At 27.6% G+C, this 23,773-nt stretch overlaps 1 protein-coding gene across 4 annotated transcripts in view; it reads right to left on the bottom strand.

Annotated features, from left to right (window-relative positions):
* The window catches only part of LOC142321733 (SLIT-ROBO Rho GTPase-activating protein 1-like), a 478,347-nt gene that overhangs the window by 231,082 nt on the left and 223,492 nt on the right, over positions 1–23,773 (bottom strand). Inside the window, exon 1 of one of the 4 annotated variants that reach the window (XM_075360057.1) lies at positions 18,708–18,854. The exons of the other annotated variants lie outside the window; for them this stretch is intronic. Coding sequence (XP_075216172.1) covers positions 18,708–18,780 — 73 coding nt within the window. The 5' untranslated portion in view covers positions 18,781–18,854. Of the gene's footprint in view, positions 1–18,707; positions 18,855–23,773 lie in introns of those variants that run through there. 4 annotated transcript variants of the gene reach the window in all.

Genomic DNA, 23,773 nt, shown 5'->3' on the forward strand with positions numbered 1-23,773 from the left:
AGTATTTAAACTGACAAGTAAGTTTTTGGCTTTAGTTGTTTTAATTTTTTAGCAAACAAAAAAATGTTATAATCAGTTTTCTTCTATTACTTGTACTATAACCGATCTTTTTCTACGTAGCTTCCGGAACCATATATTATAATAATATACGATAATATATTGTAACCTATAATTAGTTATTATAATAAATGATACCAATTAATTATAACTAAATCAGATTTTAGCGTAAATTTTAGAAGGTAAATTTATACCACATATATTAGAATCCGGTCACAACCAACTTATCTACTCACACTGCACCGGCAATCGAAATCAATCCGATTTATACAGCTACAGCTTATCGAATCAGCACTCTTCCTCAAGATGCTCCCTTTGTATCTCCAACTACTGAATAAATTTTCTATGTATAAAATATAGAAGAAATAAATGAAATTAACAATAAAATTATTGTATTGCCACCGGAATTACGTTTCAGTGTAAAATTTCACCACTGTATGACGTCGGTAAATAAGTTTAATTAAAGCTGCGATATGTGAGGATACAGTTGACCATTATAAATTAAAGAAAAGCGTTCAAAAATAATAATAAAATAAAGTAAAATACATAAATAGACGTTACTATTTTAATAACAGTTAAAAAAAGTATAACACAAATAAAAATTTAAATTTTAAATTAAATAAACAATAATAAAAAAAAATCAAAGATTAATAATTAAAATTCTTAATTAAATTAAAACATCAAATATCAATACCATAAACCTAAAAATTAATTTTTATTAATATACCTTTACCTTTAACTCAAAAATAAGAAATATTGTAAATTATTTTTTTTAAAAACCGGTTGTCATTTAATATAGATAACAGATACCTGTTAAGACAATTATCAGTATTTACAGTAGATTAGTGTGCTTAATTATAACCATAAATCTTTTTACCTCTCTCACTCACTCATTCTCTCTCTCTCTTTTGGGCGCGCACACACACACACACACACAAACTTATAAGCGGGTGAGCACTTATAACTTTCGTGAAGAATTACTTGTCAAATTATACAGTATTTTTAAATTTGTTAAAAAATTTTATTTTTTACTAAAGGAATGGTGACTGACTACATCATTACCTATGTTATGATGTGTAGATAGAGAAATTCTTTCTAGAATGTACAATGTAATAGAGTGTATATTATATTACACAGATATATATATATAAAAAGATAATATAACAGATAGAAGAATTCTTTTAGAAAGAATCTGTACTATAGTATTAATTCTTTATGTTCTTTGTTTTATAAAATTAACAAAAAAAAAAGCGTATACAAATAATTTATTACAAAAATAAAATAATAATACTGTTATGGTTATTTTTGATAATAATAAATAAATCGAAAGACAAATAACGTATAGAACGATACAATAAAACAAAACATTTTTACAAGAAATCGACTGGAAAGGAAATCTTTTTAACTTAAAAGGTAATACTTAAAAAAGACCTAGAGAATGAACAAGATGGATACGATAAATTATATTAAGAAGATTTCAAAAAGAGAAATGATGTGGAAAATGTTTTGGATAAGAAATGGTGGAAAGGCCGAATAAAGTGGATGTCCGTGATCAGCAACCCAACCTAAAAATAAACCTTGCAATGGGGGAAAGGATAATGATGATGAAGTGAAAGAAATGAATTCTCTGCCCCCTACAAAGTAAAATTGATGTAACAAAGTTTTAATAGTAAAAAAAAAAAAACCAATAAAAAGCATAAAGGAAAACTGAAGTGAGCCATAATTAATTTTTTATTGTGAAATAACTAATGACAAATCACTTCAATTTAATTTTTCGTTATATAGAATTTCTTTTTTTTTAATATAAACGAATTTTCATTAAACCGGTATATTAGCATCACGAGGAACCAACCGACTGTTTGCTTTCAAATTTCAGGATACATTCGGGTTATCCAATGAAGGTTTTAAGTCACAGATAGACCCTAACATCTCCTTGGGGATTAAGATATTAAAGAACTTCATTAAAGTAACGAAAATTAGTCCTTTTACTTCACTTTATTTCTGTCACCATGACAACATAGATATTAATGAGTTAATATAGCTAGTTTTTATTTCTTTAATGAATATCAGTAAAATATTAAATATTCTCACGATGAGAATAAGGAACGGGTCGGAGGTCCAGGAGGCGGAGCCCCCTGGGATGTCGGGCGAGCTCTGATCGACTAGTATTTCCGATCTTTTTTTAGATCTTAACGACTGATCTTAAACTTCCATCACAACTAAATCAATCGATAGAATACTTCGAAATTCTTCCAAATATCAGATCTAATTTTATTCATCGAGGATTCTATATCCTTTCTTCGTAAAGTAACAGCTGAACTACATCAAAGTTTACCAGGACAGGATATACTGACAAACAGAATGCATAGAATATGTTGTAATAGACAGTTTATAAAAATTTAGGAAAGGCGAAAGTTTAATCTATTTGTGGTCCTACTTTTTTTTTTGCTAAAAAGAAAACATTTTTCAATAAATGTATTAAGACGTTTGTTGTTCCTTATTTAAACATTTTTTTACGAGCGTATCTTATTACAAAAAAGGATTTTCAATAAAATATAATTCAAATTAAAACACTTAAAAAATAAACATTTTTGTATTATTCAGCGATTAAAAAAAATAAAACATTAATTTTTAAATTAAAAAAAAAACATTATTAAAATATAACACACTTATTTAAATATTTAAAATAACGCGTTTTTGGTATTATTCCAAATGAATGACAAACGTTGAGAAAAAATTTACGTTACTTTATATAAGCTTTATTTACTTCCCTGTACGAAGTAAAGTTATATATACAGTCTTCCGGGACGTATTCGCCGAACTTCAGGAACTGATTCAGGACACCAAAATGAGCAAAAAAAGGTCCATTTCGAAATAAGTCTTATTTTGCTTTGTTTTCCTTCAGGACACCATTTTGTGATTTTCAACAAAAAAAATTATTTCTCGGGAACGGGTAAAAAACCTACTTTAATTAAATTTGGCAAAGGCCAAATTTAATTAAAGTAGGTTTTTGTTCTACAAAATAAAAAAATTTCAAAAGACACCTTCATAAATTTCAACATTTTTAATTTTCAATATTTTTATAATTATTTGTTACATCAAATTTTTACTTATTACAAAATTTATTAGGCATTTTATTTTGAACAAAATGACACACCAAATTTGTAAAATTCCGTTGACAAACGATCGAATTATTGCAAACAATTAACCCGGCAGTACGCCTACGCACCGTAATGCAGCCTGATTATTTTTTGCCTGTTTTTATTTCCTCCACTAAACGTAATAAAAGTTATTAATAATAAATAATATTAAGTAGTTATTAAGTAAAGTTACTATTGTGATCGCGAAAAATTTCGGTTTTAAGATTTAACGGAAATATCCATTTTCACCATCCCTGAATCCATTTTGACTAGTTTCAGCGTGACGTCTGTACGTAGGTATGTATCTCGCATAAATAAATGACGATTAGCCGTAGGATATTGAAATTTTGGATTTAGGACTGCTGTAATATCTAGTTGTGCACTACCCCTTTTGACTGCAATCGACTAGACCAAGTGTCAAAAAAGCCAAATCCAAAAAATTGGGAATTTTTAGTTTTTCTTAACTGTAGTAATAAGCCCTCATTGAGAACTTTTTAACGATAAATCATAAGTGGTACTTATTTTCATTGGTTCCAGAGTTTTAGCCAAATAAAAGTTTAATTAAATGAAATATTTGGTTTTTAAAAAGGGAAGGCGCATCGGTTCGAATCCGACTCAATTTGTTTTTTTTTAATTTAAATATATTGATTTATTAACCTCCGACTGAAAAAAATCACAAGTTATTAGTGAAATAATATTTTTCGTACTTTTCATTTTACTTCAAAAAATTTACTGAGGTTACAGAGGTCGCACCACGTATCTGCTCGAGCGACGTGAAACAAAATTAATATATAAACTTATACAAAATGATACGGACACCAGAAAAAAATGTGATGCAATGCAATTTTGTAATGCCCACCACAATGCAATTTTGTAACTGTCCACTTTATTATGTAATTTAATAGGCGTACAAGGAAGTCATTTGATGTCAACATCAGATCTATTATATTTATATTTGCTAGCTTCTTGTAAGGAGAAAGACGAATAAAAAATATTAAAAACGGATAACACGCTATATTTTATATACACATACAATTAATGAAATTAAATTACACTTTTTAATAAAAATGTTCATCATAAATTAAATTAAGTTTTATTTTTAATAAAATTTGAACATTTAGTTTAAAATAACATCGATAAAAAATAATTTTTATTTCAAATACCGTATACACTTTGTTCGAACACCGATTTACTAATATAAATGTACCTGTGGGGAAATAGTGCAACTGATAGAAATCCAGTCTCCTAATAGTAAGACAAAACAACGAAAATGTCCACTAGTAAGTCAAGGGTTTAAGATCTTTTCATGTTGTCTTATGTGTCACGTAGCTTCATTTTCGAAAACTGATGTTAATCTTATTCGTTTAGGCACAAAAAAAAAAAAAACATTATCTGTTGTACTTACAATTTTTTATAGGTCGAACACAAACAATAAAAATGTTTAGTGATCATACGGTTAATAGAAAAGTGAGAAGAAAGAATTTTAGATGCTACCAAATTTTTATAATAGCTATATTTTATGTAATATTTACTGTGTTTTATTAATAATTATTTGTAAAATATAAATACAAACAATTTTTTATGGGACAACCATTTGTAAAAAATTTGATAAAGTAGTTCGGCTGATTGCAACGAATAAAAATTATGTTACCTCCCCGCTGTCATATTTTATTAATACTCAGAAAATAAATCAAATTAATAGTTTTATACGCAATTTTTTTTTTTTTAAATAAAGGTGCCAGTCGTTACAATTATTTTCAATATTTAAATATTTGCAAATTGAAAGGAATTGTCAAAATGAACTCCTGTGTAAGTTATATTACTGCTTACGAAGAATATTGAAAAAATATTATTATACAGTGAAAATCATAATGAAAAAAATGGCTGCTTTAATAGCATGTGAGCAAATTAGATTAACATATGTGAACGCAATTTATGCAGGTTAGCCGTGTAAAACGTTTACAGGTAAATATTGTAATGTGTAAACTTAATAAAGGAAGAACAGCATAATAAATATACAATGAAAAATTAATTTATTAAAATAAATAAATAAATAATGAACAGAGATTATAAAGAAGACAGTACGTTGTTTTTATTACACTAATATTTTTTATAATTTAAAAGAACGAATTGTCCCATTCCAGCACACACCAAAAACGACTAATCGCAACATATACGACGACCAAATCTCTTACTATAGTTTTTCGTATTAAAAGAATGATTCATATGTCTGCCTAGTCTACATCGATTTTAACTGGAACTTTTTGTTAGTCACGTCCTCCAGGATTAGAAATTCAGTAATGTAAAACACGCTTTAAAACATGTTAAAAATTACATTACAGCAAAAAATAAATTTTAAATTACTTGATATTAACAATGTCTGATAATAAACAAACGAAATATTTATTAGTTACACAACCTGAGTTAAATTTATTACGTAAGCAATCATCATATAAAAAGTAAAACCGCAAAGAAAAAACCTTGTTTGTTCTTAATTATTTTTATTACAGAAATAATGGATCATTCAATTTTTAACTTAATTTTTTTTTCGTGGATAAAGGAAGGAAGGGATTAGTCAGTAATATTTTTACGGTCGGATACCTTTACTAACGTTAACAATCAAAAGACACAGCAGTACATTACGTAGGATGCACACAGATACTTAACTTCGTTGACAGTAAGGGAATCGCTGTACTGAAACAGTTAAAGAATGTGTTTAATATAAATTACTCACTATCTACTTTATTTTGCTGTTTAACCTCCGGAACCACCGTAAGGTATTACTTCAGAGGATGAATGAGTATAATATGTATGAATGTAAATAAAGTGTAGTCTTACAGCCTCAGGTCGACCGCTCCTGAGATGTGTGGTTAATTGAAACCCAACCACCAAAGAACACCGGTATCCGCCATCTAGTATTCAAATCCGTATAAAAGTAACTGCCTTTACTAGGATTTCAACCTTAGAACTCTCGACTTCGAAATCACCGATTTACAGAGTTGAAATTTTCCGGCATACTAATTCCTACGGGTAAGTTAGTTGAAAAAATTTCCAAAATAGTAAAAAAATTAACAGCAGTATTAAAATCTGGTAAAATAGGACTTGTGTTAAAAGATACAGTAAAAGCCCAAATTAACCGTTTTTATTTATGTATTAATTTTTTTTCGCAATATAGAATAACGGGTAACCGACAAATACGGTTGGAAATTACCTGTTATTCCTAACCTTCTACTTTTCATTAAGCAATGCTTCTACTCTATTTTTCTTTATCAGATTGACATAGTGCTATCTGCTAGTTAAAATGTAAAATGCCATATCATTAATCATTCAAGGACAAATATTAAAAAAGAGACACAATATTTGAAGCGTGCTAATTGAATATTTCCAAGTGACTGCTGTTAATCAACATCTATTACATTTATAGCAGTAATGTGCAGAACAAAAATCCTCTTTTTTAATTTCCCGTGTAGACAGCGCTACAGCAGAGGTATAGCTCGAAAAGGAAAAGTATTGTAATCGATCCAATTTGGGGATATCAGCTTTTCACTGGATTTTGACGTTACCCAAAAAAACCGGGTGGAAATTTTCCGGATGTAAAAGTTTATATGTACGTGTTCGGTGTTGGTCACTCGATCATCTTATATCTGCAGAACTACAGGACCGACTTAGACCAAACTCGATCAGATTATTTTTATATATGGGGCATTGATGCCATTATATTTTCAACTTACAAGGTCAAGGGGCTGAGGCTGTAGACCAAGGTCACCCATACAGTATCTCCAGATTTCGCACAATAAGGTCATATTTTTCTTAGGCACATTTGTTAACAATTAAAAAGTAACAATGTTTGTAAAACTGCATCACCACCCAAAAAATGCTGTTGTAGTCGTCTGCTGTGTTGGTAGGTTGAAGGTGAGCGGAAGAATTAAATAAATAGATAATATTTAAAATATACAAATAACTAGATCGGGCCGGATTTCGAAATCGATTGCCCGGTTGACTCAGTACCTGGAGCATTAAACCTTGCGGCTACAAGTCTTCCCTTCCTTTTTTACTGTTTAGCCTCCGGGAATTACCGTCAGGTATTACTTCAGAGGATAATATGTTTGAGTGTGAGTGTAGTCTTATACAGTCTCAGGTCGACCATTTCTGGAATGTGTAGTTAACTGAAACCAAGTCACCAAAGAACACCGGTATCCAAAATCTAGTATTCAGATCTGTATAAAAGTAACTGCCTTTATTAGGACTTGAACGCTGGAACTCTCGACTTCCAAATCAGCTGATTTGCGAAGACGCGTTCACCGCCGACCAACCCGGTGGGTAAAGGCTATAAAAGCCTGCCGTCCGTACAAGAAAAATTTGTTCTATGCTAAATTGTAAAATTACATAAGCTTAAATAGGGCCGACAGTCGCCGCTATTACCGCAACACCGGCGCGAATTAAATAAGGTATGCGCACGCGCTTTAGTTAGAATCATTGAATTAAATCAACGAAAAAACATTGTATTTAAAAAAATGATAAAATTTTATATTGTCTGTGTATGTGTGTGTAAGCAGTGCATCAGAAACAACCCACAGTTGTAGGACTTTCTCGGAACGCGGCTTTAGCCGCGTGACATGTAAATTATAAATTCCGTTATCAGCATCTTTCCACATCGATTCAAACATTTCTAGAAACTCCTTTTAACTGAAGAATAAAAAAAAATTTATAGATCTTTTCTACTGAGAAGAATCTATTATAGCGCAACAATAAGCTGGTAATTGAGAAATTGTTAAATTTTTTTTAGGTTTGAAAAATGTGTAATATTTCAAAAGTTATAATATACTTACGTAAAATATCATGAATTATTCTGTTTTTATTCATTACACGAAATAGGATTGGCTTATATGTAAAATATTAACTAAAGCTGCTAATTATAAAAAAAATTCAGCTTCAAGTTTAGTGAAAAACAGTAGACTAATTATTTACATATGTGACTTTCTGAACGAACAACTAGTAAATTGAAAAAAAAAATATTTTAATAAAAGAAACATTCCTTCTCTGTTTCTGAATACACAAAATAGCAAATTTAATGAAAAAGTTTCTTTTAATACAATAGTTTCTCATTAAGTTCTATAGGTACATAATACACAAGAAAGTAGTTCTACAAAAAAACTCTCCGTCTTTTGTAAAATACTCTTAATAGCAATGGCATTTCCACGTGTTGTATTCTTTCATAATTTATACCATTTGCATCTGCTTCTTTCAGAGAAAGAACAAGGAATCTGGATTCATTTTTTAATGTATATAAATAAATTTACTGTTATTACAAAAAAAAATCTACCGAAATTATCGACCTATCCTTTTCTTGGGAATTATTTTTTCAATGATTTCTCAAATTGATAACATAAATCAACGTATAACACTTTCACAAAAAATAATTTCTGAAAAATAAGCAAGGTACGAAATTTTCCCGCGTAGTAATAGATGTATAATTTTTCTTTCTGTAAAGATCTTAGAAACAGTAAAAAAGAGCAAATACTCGTACACAGAGGTAAAAGAGCTGAAAAAATGCAAAGCGATGAACGTTAGGAATAAGATATTTGTAAAATTAAGAGATACGCCCAAAATAGAAAATAGCGAAATCACAATATGCAAGAACAGATGGATGGAGTAGATGCGTTATGTGGATGATGATAAAAAAAAATTCGTAAATTTTTTCTTAAAAATAAAAATTTGGCAAAGAGTTAAACAGGATTTTGAATAATGGAATCGCTTAAATTATATAAAACGTTTTCTCAGTACTTCACGTAAAACAGACTTTACATATGTAAACAACATTATTATTTCAACAACTTTAAACTTATTTCTTTCAGCATTTTATATCAGACTAGCCTAGATATGTAGGTTTTACAATAATAGAAATGTATAAACATATAAATAACATTTGTGTAACTGTAATATTTCCTACGTTTTTAAATTAAATCCCACTACTGTATAAAGAGATAACATTTTGTTCTTTTCTTCCCGATAACCGCGAAAACTACTGAATCAATCGTTACAAAATTTTAACTGTAGCTTTCTTATAATTCCCGGAATGTTTACCACAGTTCAAACCTAACAAATCTCACCAATATATAAATCATAAAAAATAACGTATAAATAAATAACCTAAAACTTCTTTTACTAAATTGCCTTCGTTGTCTATAATGACAGTCATTGCCTATATGGATCGTTGTTTATGTCAATATTAACTTCTTCAGAAAGTTATTACTATGAGAGTTATTATGTCTGTAAAAGATCAATTTGTATTATTAAGGTAATATAAGTAAAAACAAATTAATTTGATAATAAAATTAAAGGGAATGACAACTATTTACATATTTTAAAAAGTTTTTATGGTTAGAATAACGAATTTCGATATAAAAATAATATAGACTTCTTCAGAAAGTTATAATGTATTTCATTAAATTTGATGTCATTGTCTACTCTGGCGGCGCCACACGAGAACTAATCTTCACACTAACAAAGTAGTACTATGTACACTGAACTAGTAGCTGAACTAAGTTCCATCAGGGTAATACACGTAATTGGCATAAATTCGGTTTTTAGTTTGGTATTAACTTTTAATAAAGTCCAGGTCGGCGAGGTCACAGATACAAAAAACTACTACAGCTATTAGAATTTAAGATCGTAGACAACGTGAAAATACAACAGAACCGTTATCAGACTTCAAGAGCAATATATACGCTCGGCTCAAAATTGAGTTCAACTTTAGAGAAATATGATAGGTCTCAAATCAGATTTTGATTATCACCTGAAATTGACTATCTAAATTTGAAAATGACTCATAAAGGTAACATAATTAAAATATGTAACAAGTGCAATGTCAAAAAATGGTATGATGAAAATCCTGGATTTTGCTGAGCAGGGGCCAAAACAGTTCTTCCACAACTTCAGTATCCTCATGCTTTAATTTCAATAAAAATTTGACTTTGGGAACGTATCTTTTATTTAAACATTTCATCTTATCCAGAAGGTTGTGAATAGCGATAATTCTGAGAGCAACAGCCCGCACATAATTACTAAAAAACTAGTTTAAATTTTTGAAATTCTATACGCGTATAATGTGGGCGAAACCGCGGCGGAGGACACTAGTATTAAATAATTTAATTATATTTCCAGGTAATTTTTTCTTCTTCACAATTCATATTCTTCGACTAGTTTTGGTAGTTCCCACCATCAAGAAGTATTTATTTATTATTTTCACGAATTTCGTGTAAATACGAAAAATAAAAAACATTCAATTATACATATAAAAAAAACGTCAGTTTTATAATAGTAATGAATAATTCACTAAATATTATTATTAATATACCTTATACATTATTATATACATAATATTTTATTTAATGATAAATTAAACATAATTTTTATAGGGACTGTGGTTTTTTTTTTGTATATATTAAATTTCCATTTATTTTGAAAGTGTCTGAAATTAATGAAAATAATAAATAAAAATACTTCTAATAATGGAAACTGCTGAAACAAGTTAAGGAAAAAAATAAAAATTGCTATCAAATTTAAATATTAAACAGTTGAACAAATACACATTTGTTCGTACACAATATATATATTGTGTACTTCCTTTGGATGTGAGGAGGGCAATTCACGGAATATTCAAAATAGGTAAATTGTCGATACCCCCTTAATAATCGGACAGTTTATAAATTGCATAAACATAAAATCACGATTTTTATTTAAAAAATATATGCATATTAAGTCGGATTCAAACCGAAGTACCTTCCCCTTGTAAGATCCAAATATTTCATTAATTAGAATTTTATTTGGCTATAACTCTGGAACCAATGAAAATAAGTATCACTTATGACACATCGTTGAAATCTCTCAGTGAGGATGAGTGCAGTTAAGAAAACGTCCAAAATCCAAATATTTTTGTATTTTGGGTTTTTTGGACACTTTTGGTTCAGTCGATTGCAATCAAAAGGGAAGGTGCACAACCAAATGTTACAGCAGTCCTAAATTCAAAATTTCAACATCCTACAGCTAATCGTTTTTGAGTTATGCGAGATACATACGGACGTACACAGACGTCAAGCCGGAACTAGTCAAAATGGAGTCAGGGAAGGTCAAAATGGATATTTCCATTGAAATCTGAAAACCGAAATTTTTTGCGATCTCAATACTTCCTTAACTTCGAACAAAAAGTAAAAAATAATAGTAATACTAAAATCTATTTGAAAAGCCGCTTTAAAAATTAGAAAACAATATTTTTTTAAATTATTCTTTAAATTTGAACTTTTAGAAACCTGTGTCAAATTGAAAGAAATTACGAACAACTTACTAAGCCTTCCTTGGGGAATACTTTAAATAAAAGATATAAAAAGGAAAAAAAATTAAAAATTATTTTTTTAACTTTGAATGCGGTCCATGTTTGTAAGTTAGCGTGACCCTCTATTTAAGTTTAATTTTAAGTTTATTATTACTGAAAGTTTTATTTCAAAATATCAATAGGCAAACAAGAAACACAGCTCTCATGAAAAGTCGTCTACAGAAACTTTTGTCTTAACAAAAATCGCGCAGGAAAATCGCGTGAGACACGGCTACTACGCTAAGCTAAAATTGTATGGAAGTGGTAATAAGTACAATTTTTTATCTTAAGTTTTACAATAATTTTTTTGAACTTTTGTGCGAAAATAATTCGAATATAAGTTATACAACGGTATAATAGTTGTTATACCATTATATTAATCAGTAATTAGACATTATTTTTCTGTAAGATATGTTGGTTATACTTACTTTGAAATGTTAAATTATTAACATTTTTTTAGTGTAAGTTCAGGCGCAGAATAAAAAAAAATCACAATAATAAACTACTCATAAATATTTTTTTCTTTAAATATATCCCTGATATAAATCTGATTTAGTTTTCTAGTTAAAAATTGAAACAAAAAACAATTCTTAAACGAATTATTATTAATTTCAGGTTTTTCTACTTTAACCTGTTTTCTTTACCTTCACATTTCAAATTTGGCACGAATTTAAACCCTGTTTTATATTGCTTTAATATTTGTTATCAACAAAGGTAAATAATCTACCAGAGATTCTATATAAAGATAATTTTTTCGGTGTATTAGTTAATTTTTTTTAATTTAAAACTGTCCCACTTATGAAAAAATTTGGTCCCTCTTATGACAAATTTTCGACATTTATTTTTTATTCAGAATAAATTTTACTTTTAAAAAATCTGATGTGACACCACGTACTTTCTTTGTATGCCTATTAAATTAAATATACACATTTTTTTTAAAAGTACGTACAATTTTATTTCATTAATAATTTCTGATATTTTTCACTTTGTTTTATTGTTATTATTGAATTATTATTTATCGTAATTTTTTTTATAATCAGAGGTTAATAATTTTAATAAATCAATATATTTAAATTAAAATGTCGGATTCGAACTGATGTGCCTTACCCTTGTAATATCCAAATACGTATTTCATTAATTAAAATGCCATTTGACTAAAACTCTGGAACCAATGAAAGAAATACCACTTATGATATATCGTTGAAAAGGTGTCAATGAGGGGTTATTATTGCAGTTAAGAAAAAAAGCAAAATCCAATTTTTTTTTGGATTTTGGGTTTTTTTTTACAATTCTGGAACAGTCGACTGCAATCAAAAGGGGAGGTACGCCAAAACTAGTAAAAATGGATTCAGAGATGGTCAAAATGGATATTTCCGTTGAAATCTGAAAACCGAGATTTTTCGCGATCACAATCTTCCTTTACTTCGTACAACGAAGTAAAAATGAATAATAATAAATAAAATATTTTAATAAGAACTGCGAAAGTTTAAATTACTAAAAGATTAGTCTTTCAACAATACAATTCACCATTTACAACACGACATTCACTGATGACTTGACCCAATAAACAAAGACGTTTTTGTAACAGGTTTTCAAAAAAACTACTGTTCTTCCCTGTAAATTTATTTATTAACTTAACAGGTTGGAAAATGACGAGTTATACCTTTAAAATATGATTAACACGTACTTGAAGCTAAGGTATTCAAAACCTTTTTACCTAAAAACTAACATGTTCAAGAAATAATAACAGTCTAATAATAACATAACTGTATACCTATTGGTATTGTATACCTCATAAACGCTGAACTACAACAAGTTTATACCTTTATAATAGGAATTATTATCAATTGTACCTGATACAGGTATTAACACATTTTATAATAATAATAAATGTAAACTAAATGTAAATAGTAAATGTAAACATAAATAATAATGTTAACTGGTCAACCGGTTTCACTGTCTGATGAAACTGGTCCGGATAAGATTTTCATTCATGAAAAACGACTCGAGTTAATAAATAGTTTAACAATTTCTATGTAACAACACAAAAATCGAACCTTTCTTTTGTGTTATTTTAAATAAAATAATTAAATTCTGGAAAGGTTTTAAAATATTGGAATACGTTGAAGTTTAAGGATGATCATGTTCATCGCCTCCCTTGGGTACATCGAGACTGGGTAAAGAATGAATCATATTTTTAACAGCGATTGAAATAAAATCACAAATTGAAATCGCTAAAGAACCGTTAATAATATATACAAATATTTAACTAAACGCTACTTTTGATTGTTAACCGATCATCATCCTACCAAACAGCACGAAATTCATCTTTAGAAATCGGAACCAATAAAGGTCGTCTATCAATGTCGATAATAGTTCATCAGATATATGAACAAATCGTCTAATATAATTCAAAAAAATAAATTTAAACAACTGTTTTATATTTGGTTTGTTTTTTTAAAGTCATAATATTGGTTAGTACTTTGCCTTCATTAATACCGGTTAAATAAAAGTTTTAAGGTAAAATAATGAGTAGAAATCTTATAAAAATCAAATAATTATTTCGGAACAATTATAAATCGACAGAAGCAAATAAAAAATGATGACTGTATTAGTTTAAGGGAATAGAAAAAGCCCCCTCATATTTGTTTGGTTTATTCCAAACAAATTTTACATTTTATAATAATTTTATGAATTTTAAAATTCTCTGGCAAAATATTACCCTAAAATGATATCTCACAATAAAAATTCCTAATTTAATAGTTTTAATAAGTAGGATAATGATGACACGATAAGACTCCATTACTTAATTACTGGAAATTTAGATTAAGAAATATATTTCACAGTATTTCCGGTTCAAATACGCATGGCCTACACTATCAGGATATATAATATTAATATTATTTGTTAAAATAAATTCTGAGAAACAAAAAATGAAATTTAAGTGAATACGTTCTAGAAAATCATAAGTAAAGATACTTATATAGAGCATAAACAAAACAAAACGCACACACATACAAGAGAGAGAGAGAGTGTGAGAGAGGGTGAGAAGTATCATATGATCGGGTACTCCAGGAAAACAAAATACAACATTAAAGATTGAACAGAAAGATTTAAAAAAATTAACCAACATCTAAAAAGAATGAAGAGATTAAAAGGTTTCATCACCAAACTACCAGTGATAGTTATACAAACAGTATACATCACTCTTACTTAAAATGAACAATTAAAAAATAAGCAAATTTAATTTAAGCAATTTTAGTTTTTTTAAAACTAATTAAAATTCCATATTGCAATCGATAATATATCAAAATATGTATCGAAAGCCGAATTGTTATTACTTTTTTAAAAAGAAAAGGGAAAGCATATGCCTTTTGTCGGAATTCTCAAGACCGGAAATACCTACACAGGTGTTACGAATATTAACTAATGTTTTTTTAAGTTCTCTCAATGTTTTTTATTTTAAAATTGGCAAGCACTCCCAATTTTTTTTAAATATTGTAAAATCAGCATTCTCTCCATATTAATTTTAAGGCGAGGTTAATTTTTTATTTATTTCTTCTATTACAAATTTCTACTGAAAACTAACAAAATAAATCAGGTACGAAACCATAATTTATTTTTATTTTAATAAAACATTACATTTTTATAAAAAGAAACACGATTAAACTGAACCTCTTCGAAATGAATAATTAAAATTTTTTCATCAGGTTAATTTATTTTAAATTTTCAGGCACTCAGCTATTTTTGCTAATGGAAAACAGATAGTCAAATTAAAGGATATAATAAATACATTTAACGCATTCGTTCTCAAAGTGGGCAATAAGTGCGCCTTTTGGGCGCTGGAGGCCTTCGGCCCACAGAAAATTGGGAGCTTTCAGGCTGTCTATGGATGAAAGATCAAAACCTTTTAATTTCCATATTTATTTGTTTCAGTACGTTGCTTAGATCGAGAGAAATGCAGCATTAAAGACAAAAGTGGCCTTTTCTCTTTAAAGTAGAATATTTCGGTTCAAAAATATCATAGACAAACACAAAAAAAAAAGAAATAAAGCTAAAATCTTGGTTTAAACGATTTTAATGCAGTTTACTGAAAAAAATTTCGTTTCTACCATACGCTCGAAAAAGCACAAAGAAAAACTTTCAAATTTTTAAAATTTTACTTCCCACTGATTTTTTTTTTTAATTTGATGATTTTTTTAAAATCTGAAGTGCACTGTCAAAATGTAGAGTACTCAAGCTTTAATTTTTTTTTTATTCGTCTCTCTAAGTCCTTTGGTTGCAAAATTAAAACAGTTTGATTACAATCATTTTTTATATGCCACGTTTAAAAACAATACTTGCAATTGCTGTTTTTTTAAGAGCGCATCTTAAAAACAGTAATTGTAATTATTATTTTTAACAGATAGTAAGTTTAAAAAAATTTTGGGGGGCGCTAGAAAATTTTTTATTCTCAATATGGGCGGTGAGCGAAAAAGTTTGAGAATCAACGATTTACCGTAATGTAAGAGCAAAGAATGATTATGCACGACTTTATAGGTTTATCATGACACAAATTGCCTAGCAAATAAACAAGTAACACCCTAAAAAGTGTAAATTGATCGATTACTATTAAGGGTTTCACTTTTTTTTAATTACATCAAATGTTCTTATTAACTAATTAACCTAAAGACTACGATTAATTGAAAAACAAATAATGAGGCTTTTTACAAAAAAGGTTTTGTTAAAAGGTGATCAAAGAATAGAAATGTGAGTGACAAAATATTGTAATTAAGGATAATTCCAATTTCTGGAATTTCTGAATGAAAATACTTCGAATTTCAAAATGATATTAGGTGTATATCATCATTATAATAATAAATAAACAAAAATGTTAAACATAAAATAAATTTAAAAAAAAAAGAAAAGTTATATATTAATATATTTAAGGTTAGTGAATTTATTTCTTAAAAGAAGTGTAGAGGATAAAAAACAATAAAGTACGATATAAATTACAATATATGAGAAATATAATTAAGGATGTATGAGGTATAGTGAGGCCAAAAGACTGACAAAGACTAGAAACAAATTACAGAAGTGCAATAAACCAGTCAAACTGAAAAAATAAAGTTATACAAGACAAAATTTAGTTATACGTTTAAAAATATTTATCAAGTACTTCATTAACAGATTACTCAAAAAACTGTAATTATATACAGTTACGGACTCATCTCTGATTTTTAGGAAATGTGGAATATATATTATTTGGGACATAAGCTATTCGTTACAATTGAAATTTTCGTCGGAAACGCTTTTCACCCGAGTTACATCAGCGTAAACTACACAGTATATAATTACCTCAAAAGAATTAATAATTTTAAAATCAGAGAATCTTTTACCAACTGATGTTCTCTTTAAAAAACGTAAACAAATACCGCTATTTTTTCAGAACTCTCTTAAAAGTTATTAGAAATGAAAATGAAATCAAAATTGAAGTTTCCCAAAAGTTACAAGTAATAATTACAAAGAACACAAATCTAATGCAGTTTAGTACATATTAATTTTCGTACCTTAAAAAGTAAAAACAGTTGCATTTAGGCAACTTCTTTTTTCGTAATTTTTAATTAATTCTTAATACATCTGAAAATAGATTTCATTGTAATGCTAAAAATTATATGTACTGCATATTCGTTTTTTAATTATACACACTTTCAATTTAAAAATAAACTTTTCAAACAACATGGTAAATACGATCGACACCCCCATGAGAGCTAGTGTTCGTCCTGAGAGTCTGTTTTAAAGGAAATAAAAACTTGATCAATAATCGATTTGTTTACAGATTTAAATAATAAGCAATACATCACAGGATAATCATAAAATCGAATTTATAATTCGAATAACAATAATGATTACTTAAACGAGCACTACTTCATACATAATAGACCGTATTTAAAGTTTCACTACATTGAACACACAGACTTATTACTCATAAAATAATAAAGAACACGAGGCAAAATAAGAGGGGTTGCAATGGAAAAAGAGAGGCAAAAAGGATCTGATGTGGTGGATATAACAGAACGAATGGGGAAAGAAAGCAAGCAATTTACTCCCCTCGTTTCTGTCACTAACTGTAAAGAAGCGGAAATCGATTGATGACTATGCCTGCTATAGTACGCGTCTACTACAAAATTTAACAGCCGAGACGAAGGATGTAAGCAGCCGGCCGGTTATAAAAATACCAAAAATAAAACAAAGCTAAGTTAAACAAACGTTAAAAGAGACAGTTCTGTTACAACGTTCCTTACGGTAGTACAACGTTATAATTAACTACAGAACCAAAGATCTAACCTTAGTCTTATACAAAAAAAAGTAAATACGAATTTACAAAAACTATAGTTACATCGTCAAATTAAAAATTTATTTGCAAATATCTGCCCCTTAACATAAAAACCAATTGAATTAAAAACCAAATATGAGAAGAACACTTATGAAAATATTGTAACTAGGTATAGTAATAGTAATAATAACATTACGATTAAAATCCCGTTAAGTCGATAATTTCAACAATTATTTTACATGAAAGAAAGTAAAAACTTAACTATAAACGAGGTAATAACGTATTGACTTCTTCTTAAAGTATCTATGAGCTAAACAAGACGAAACCATAATAACCATATAATAAACCATTCATAAAAAAAGTGAATTCACGTAGAAATTCAGGAAGTGTAATCAACAAAACGTAACAAACACCGATACATAAAAAACAATCTTTCAGTCGTAGATTTATAAAATATTACAAAATGAATATTTTTATTTATTTATTCATTCGTTATAAGATAAAATTTTTAGTATTAATTTTCCACTAACGTATAACAAAAAAAAATTATATATATATAAAATTTGAACTCAAGATTAAAATCTGATAATATATGATAACGCTACATCTAAACATTAGGCCAAGATGATGCCATTATTTTTAATGAAAAGTGGAAAATTTGTATCATTATTTATTGATAATTATCATTAAAATAAACAATATTAGTTATTTTGAAAATCAAATGTTTTAAAAATAAATAAATAACGGGGATTTATCACAACTACCCTAATCATTGGAATAATTAATTATTATAATATAAAAAAACACGTAAAAATTATAATACCTGGATAAACATCTTTTAATTCAGGACTACTTCTATTCCATCCGTTGCGTTGCTGAACAATACACTGAAACATTTTGAATTAAATTAAAATCGAATCACGACATCTCGTAGCGAAGGATGCTGCAGAGTGCAGACTGTCGCTGGCTCTTGCCGCCCCACCCAGCCAGAGCCTCGACCCTGAACTTCGGTACCCTTCGGTCACTCTCGCCCTCAGGTCAGGGCTGCCAACTCATTCACCGACTAGAAGCCAACATTCCCTACTAGCCTACTCTATCCCCACCACATAGAATACTAGCCCATTGATAAATAAAACGCATACATATTACATACTATATTAATAATTTACCTACCGTCTAGTAATATTTATTAATAACAATTAAATATTTTTATCGACGAATAAATTTAATAAACGACTATATTTAGATAACCCGATATCACTTCACAAATTGTGATCGTGCTTATATAGCGGTTCTTAACGCTTATTAACGAATTATACTATTTATTAATAATAAATTACACTTAAGTATGTTTAAGTACCTTCCGCACTTCAAAAAAAATACTACACTCGAAATAAAAAATATGGAAAATTTTAATTATACGAATAAAAACTATAATAGATATTTAAGTAATAAAATCTTAATACAATACAAAAATATGAAAAAAAAATTCTTGCGCAGTTATGCGCAAGAAGAATAACTTTTCATTATTTTATTTTTATAATTTTTGGAAAGAAATATATAAAACAAAAATTAAATAAGAAAACTAAGAGGTAATTTTTTTATTAACTTATTACTAAATACATTTTCTGATTTTGTAAGAAATTAAATTATTACAACCATAATTTTATGAAATAATTGAAAATAACGAGTAGACCCTACACACAACCATTAAGTTTAAATTCACAGAACCTAAGACTCACTGCATAAGCGCTTATGAAAAATAACAATAAAAATTTTGTTGTCGATTTAAACTGAGCGTAACGGAAGAAAAAGTTAACAAATCTTCATCGAATTTTCATATGCACAACTTCAGATAGATACACTACTAGATCATATTTAAATTGCCAGTGAAATTTATTGAGTAGTTTTCAAGATTTTCGAGCCACAAAATGTTTGATACGAATGGCATTTTCATATCTTACACCTCAAAACGTAAAGAAAATTCATTTTCACTCCCCGATCCCAACATCCGATAAAAAAAAAATACCTCAAATCGAGATTATGTTATCTGTTGTCGACCTTAAATTGAACGTAACTCAGGAACAAATAAACCTTCATCAAATTTTCGCATGTCCAACTTCAGACACACTACTACAGCATACATAAATTTCAGTGAAATTGGACTACATATATACATACATATACATGAAATTGATATATATATATATATATATATACACCTATGTAAGGAAATCACATTTTAAGTGAATGGTATTTTCATACTCTTTATACCTCAAAACGTAAAGAAAATTCAATTTCACCCCCAATCCCACCGTGCTAAGAAAAGTAACACCGTACTTATCTTCGACAAGTCTAAAAAAAGTACATAATTTTCAATATCCGAACAAAAATTATAATAAATATTTAAGTAATAAAATCTTGTACAAGTAACAAACACGAAGAGTTCGACGCTTCAATCACAAATATTTAAAATTTTAAATATAAATTCAATATTCAAACTATATTAATGCTTATTTTAAAATACGTGGTCTTTATTTTTTCTTAGTTAGCATTTGACTAAAAACATTCTAATTATTAAATTAAAATATATGTAAGCCTATAATATAATATACAATTTTAAATTATCATCTAACCATTAGCAGATATAAAGACTTTTTTTTTATTACGAAAACTAAATATGTAAAAACAAAAATAAAATTAATTAACAAAAATAAAATTTGCCGTAGGCAACAAAAATTAAAAGAAAATTATTAGCTTCCAATACATTCTAATAGGATATTTAATCGTTCAGTTGGGGACCAGGACTGGCCGTCCTGTTTTTTTAAGGAAATTTTTAATTTCCTTTGCATATTTTTTTAAAACAAAAACATATTCAAAGGAAATTAAAAATTGTTATAAACGATTTTTTTTAGATTTCCATTAGTATATGTATAATAAACATATATATATATATATATTATATATGTGTATATAGTGTGAGTGGGGTCATTATTGGAGGTGTGGCATTATCAATTGACAAATTGATATTATAAAGGTCCGCATAATTTCACGAATACATATAGATAAGATTTCTTTAGAAGGTTTAAAAATTGTATATATAGTTAATATATAACAACGGCTTTTGTTTGCATTATTAAATATTGTGATTAGGTGTAGAAATATTATATGGATAAACTCGGCTGAATTTATATATAGTTCCTTAAATCTAGTTTAGATGTTTTAATTAAAAATTATTTGAAATAAATGTACGCTCTATTTATTTATTAAAATATTGTATCCTCTGATACATTACAAGAACATTGTAGTGTACGGTGATTTTGGAATATCACTCGTTAGTCTTATGAAAGATTATTATTATTGTTTTTTATGTTTAAAAACACATTTAATTTAATTTTTTGCCGTATAACGATAAGAATTCAAACAAATAATGTTTACATTTGGATATTTAGACCAATAATTATAGATAACCATACAATTTTGTTCCTGGAGCCAGATTATGGTTAAATAAATAAATTTTCGAAATTTTACAAACGCAATTTTAATTACGTAAAATCTTTATTTAAAATTAAAAATTATTAATTTGATTTTTTATTTTGATCTTCAGAAGGTCAAAATGAATTGGTTGTATTTAATTCTCTCAGATTTTCCCTTTTAACAACCACAAATCTTTTTTTTCTTTTTCAAAACGACCTACTTTAATTTTTAATTATTACTTGTAAAATTTATTATAATCTTCACATTTGTATAAGTTATAAACAAAAATGGTTTTCGTAATTTTTATATTTTTTACTGATAAATTCAAATTGTTAAATTTTAGGTTGAAAAAAGAAATTAATAAAATTAAATAAATAAAAATTTTTTTTTATTAAAAACATGTTTTATTCAACAAAAATATAAATAAAATAACAAAAACAAAACAAAACACATACTAAAAAGTAAAAAGATTATTTTGTTTTTAAGAAAATTACTTTTAAAATAATGTTAATTTTTGCATATCTAAAAAAAAGCGTGGGGCGCGCTTCCGTATACACAACCACTTTATTAGAGCGCGCCCCACATGCTTTTCGTTTTAATCATGCATAAATAGAGCATTTGTTTAGAAGTAATCTTCTTGAAAATACAATTGCTTTTAAGATGTATAATTCGTACTTTTTAGTACGAATTGATTGGTTTGTTTTTGTTAAAAAAAAAGAACCAGGTATTTAATCATATTTTTTTAATTTTCTACTTTTAGTGATAATTAAATAAAATTATTATATTATTAGTAAATTATTACATTTATTGGAATTATATCATTCCATTTTTTTTCTCCACAGGACTGAGCTATTTAAAATCATATTTGAACAAATTAAATTCCTACAAGTTATAAAATCTCTTGGTAAAGGGTTAACTTTACCACATTTTCTTTTTTAATTGTATAAGTATCTAAACTGACAGGAAAGTGTCTTTATTTGATTTTAATCCTTTAGCAAACAAAAACAATATTTATTCCCAGTTTTATTTTACATTAATTAATTTCCATAATTATAAATGACACCAGTTATTTAAAAATAAATCAGATAAATTTTAGAAGGTAGATTTACATTAGGTATATTAAAATCCGCTTCAACAGCAACCTGATCTCTTCATACTATATCGACAGTCAAAATCAATCGGATCGATAGCTACATCTTATCGATTCAGCTCCCTTCCACCAGGTGTTCCCTTGTATTTTATATAAACATATTCATATACATATATATATATAAAATATAGCATATATGAAATTAACAATGGAATATTGTACTGTCAGCCTTCTTACGTCGCTGTGCAAAATTTCACCACTGTATTACGGCAGGAAATGAGTTCAATTAAGGTTGCAAGATTTGAGGCCACAGTTGAATCGCTGTGAGCTATAGAAAAGCGTGTAAAAATAGTATTTTTCATCCATATTTTTATTGTACTTTTGATTTCATATTTAAACATTCGTTTTAAACACCAAACACTTGACAATGAGAATACGATGATTTTATAAAAACAGCGGACGATATTTTCTCCAATCCAAATACACTTTTTCAAATAACTAACTTTTCTCCGGGATTAGTGTAAAAAAATTAAATACGTTTAAATTTTTTTTTTAATATGAAAATGATATAAGGTAACTTAAAAATTTAAAGTACATTCTATTTTTTAAAATTTAAATTACAACAGCTTTTATTAATATAAAACCGCTTTGCAGAATATAATAATAAATCATCTACAATATAAATGATAAGCTCAAATATCGTAATATTAAAACTCTATTATTACGAGTAAATGAAATATCACAACTGTAAAATAAAATAACGTAATATAGGTCATAATTGCGTTGAACAATAAGTAGGTTTTTAATAAACTGCATGGATAATTAACCAACCCATTATAATGACGCTTAATGGAAGATATTTAATTTTTAGATCAAAAATGATAACCAAGTAAAATAAAAACTTTTTCAACTATTTATTTGTACGGCAACGGATGCTTAATTTTAATTTAATTAACGATGCCATTATGCATTCTTAATTAAATCAAACATTGTTGATAAAATGCATTGTCACATTTATATCCATTCATGATGTACAAATATAAAATTTAAGGTCAAATATATTATTAAAAACTCGAGATCGATATCTTCATAACGCTGTATCAAAAATTAAAGAACGTAAAATGAATAAAGTATAAATGGCTTTATTCTGTATACAACAAGAAAAATTTAAACAGCATTTTTTAAATAAATATTCTTTAATTTTTAATTGCATTCATTTTATATAAACACAATTGTTTCGTTTAACTTTACTGCAGTAAATATCGAAAAGAAGTGAAATATAGAAAGGAAAAGATAAGCGGTTAACCTCTACTTCTGGTTAG

Source organism: Lycorma delicatula, chromosome 3, assembly GCF_047948215.1.
Source record: "Lycorma delicatula isolate Av1 chromosome 3, ASM4794821v1, whole genome shotgun sequence".
In the NCBI taxonomy this organism is placed as follows: domain Eukaryota; kingdom Metazoa; phylum Arthropoda; class Insecta; order Hemiptera; family Fulgoridae; genus Lycorma; species Lycorma delicatula.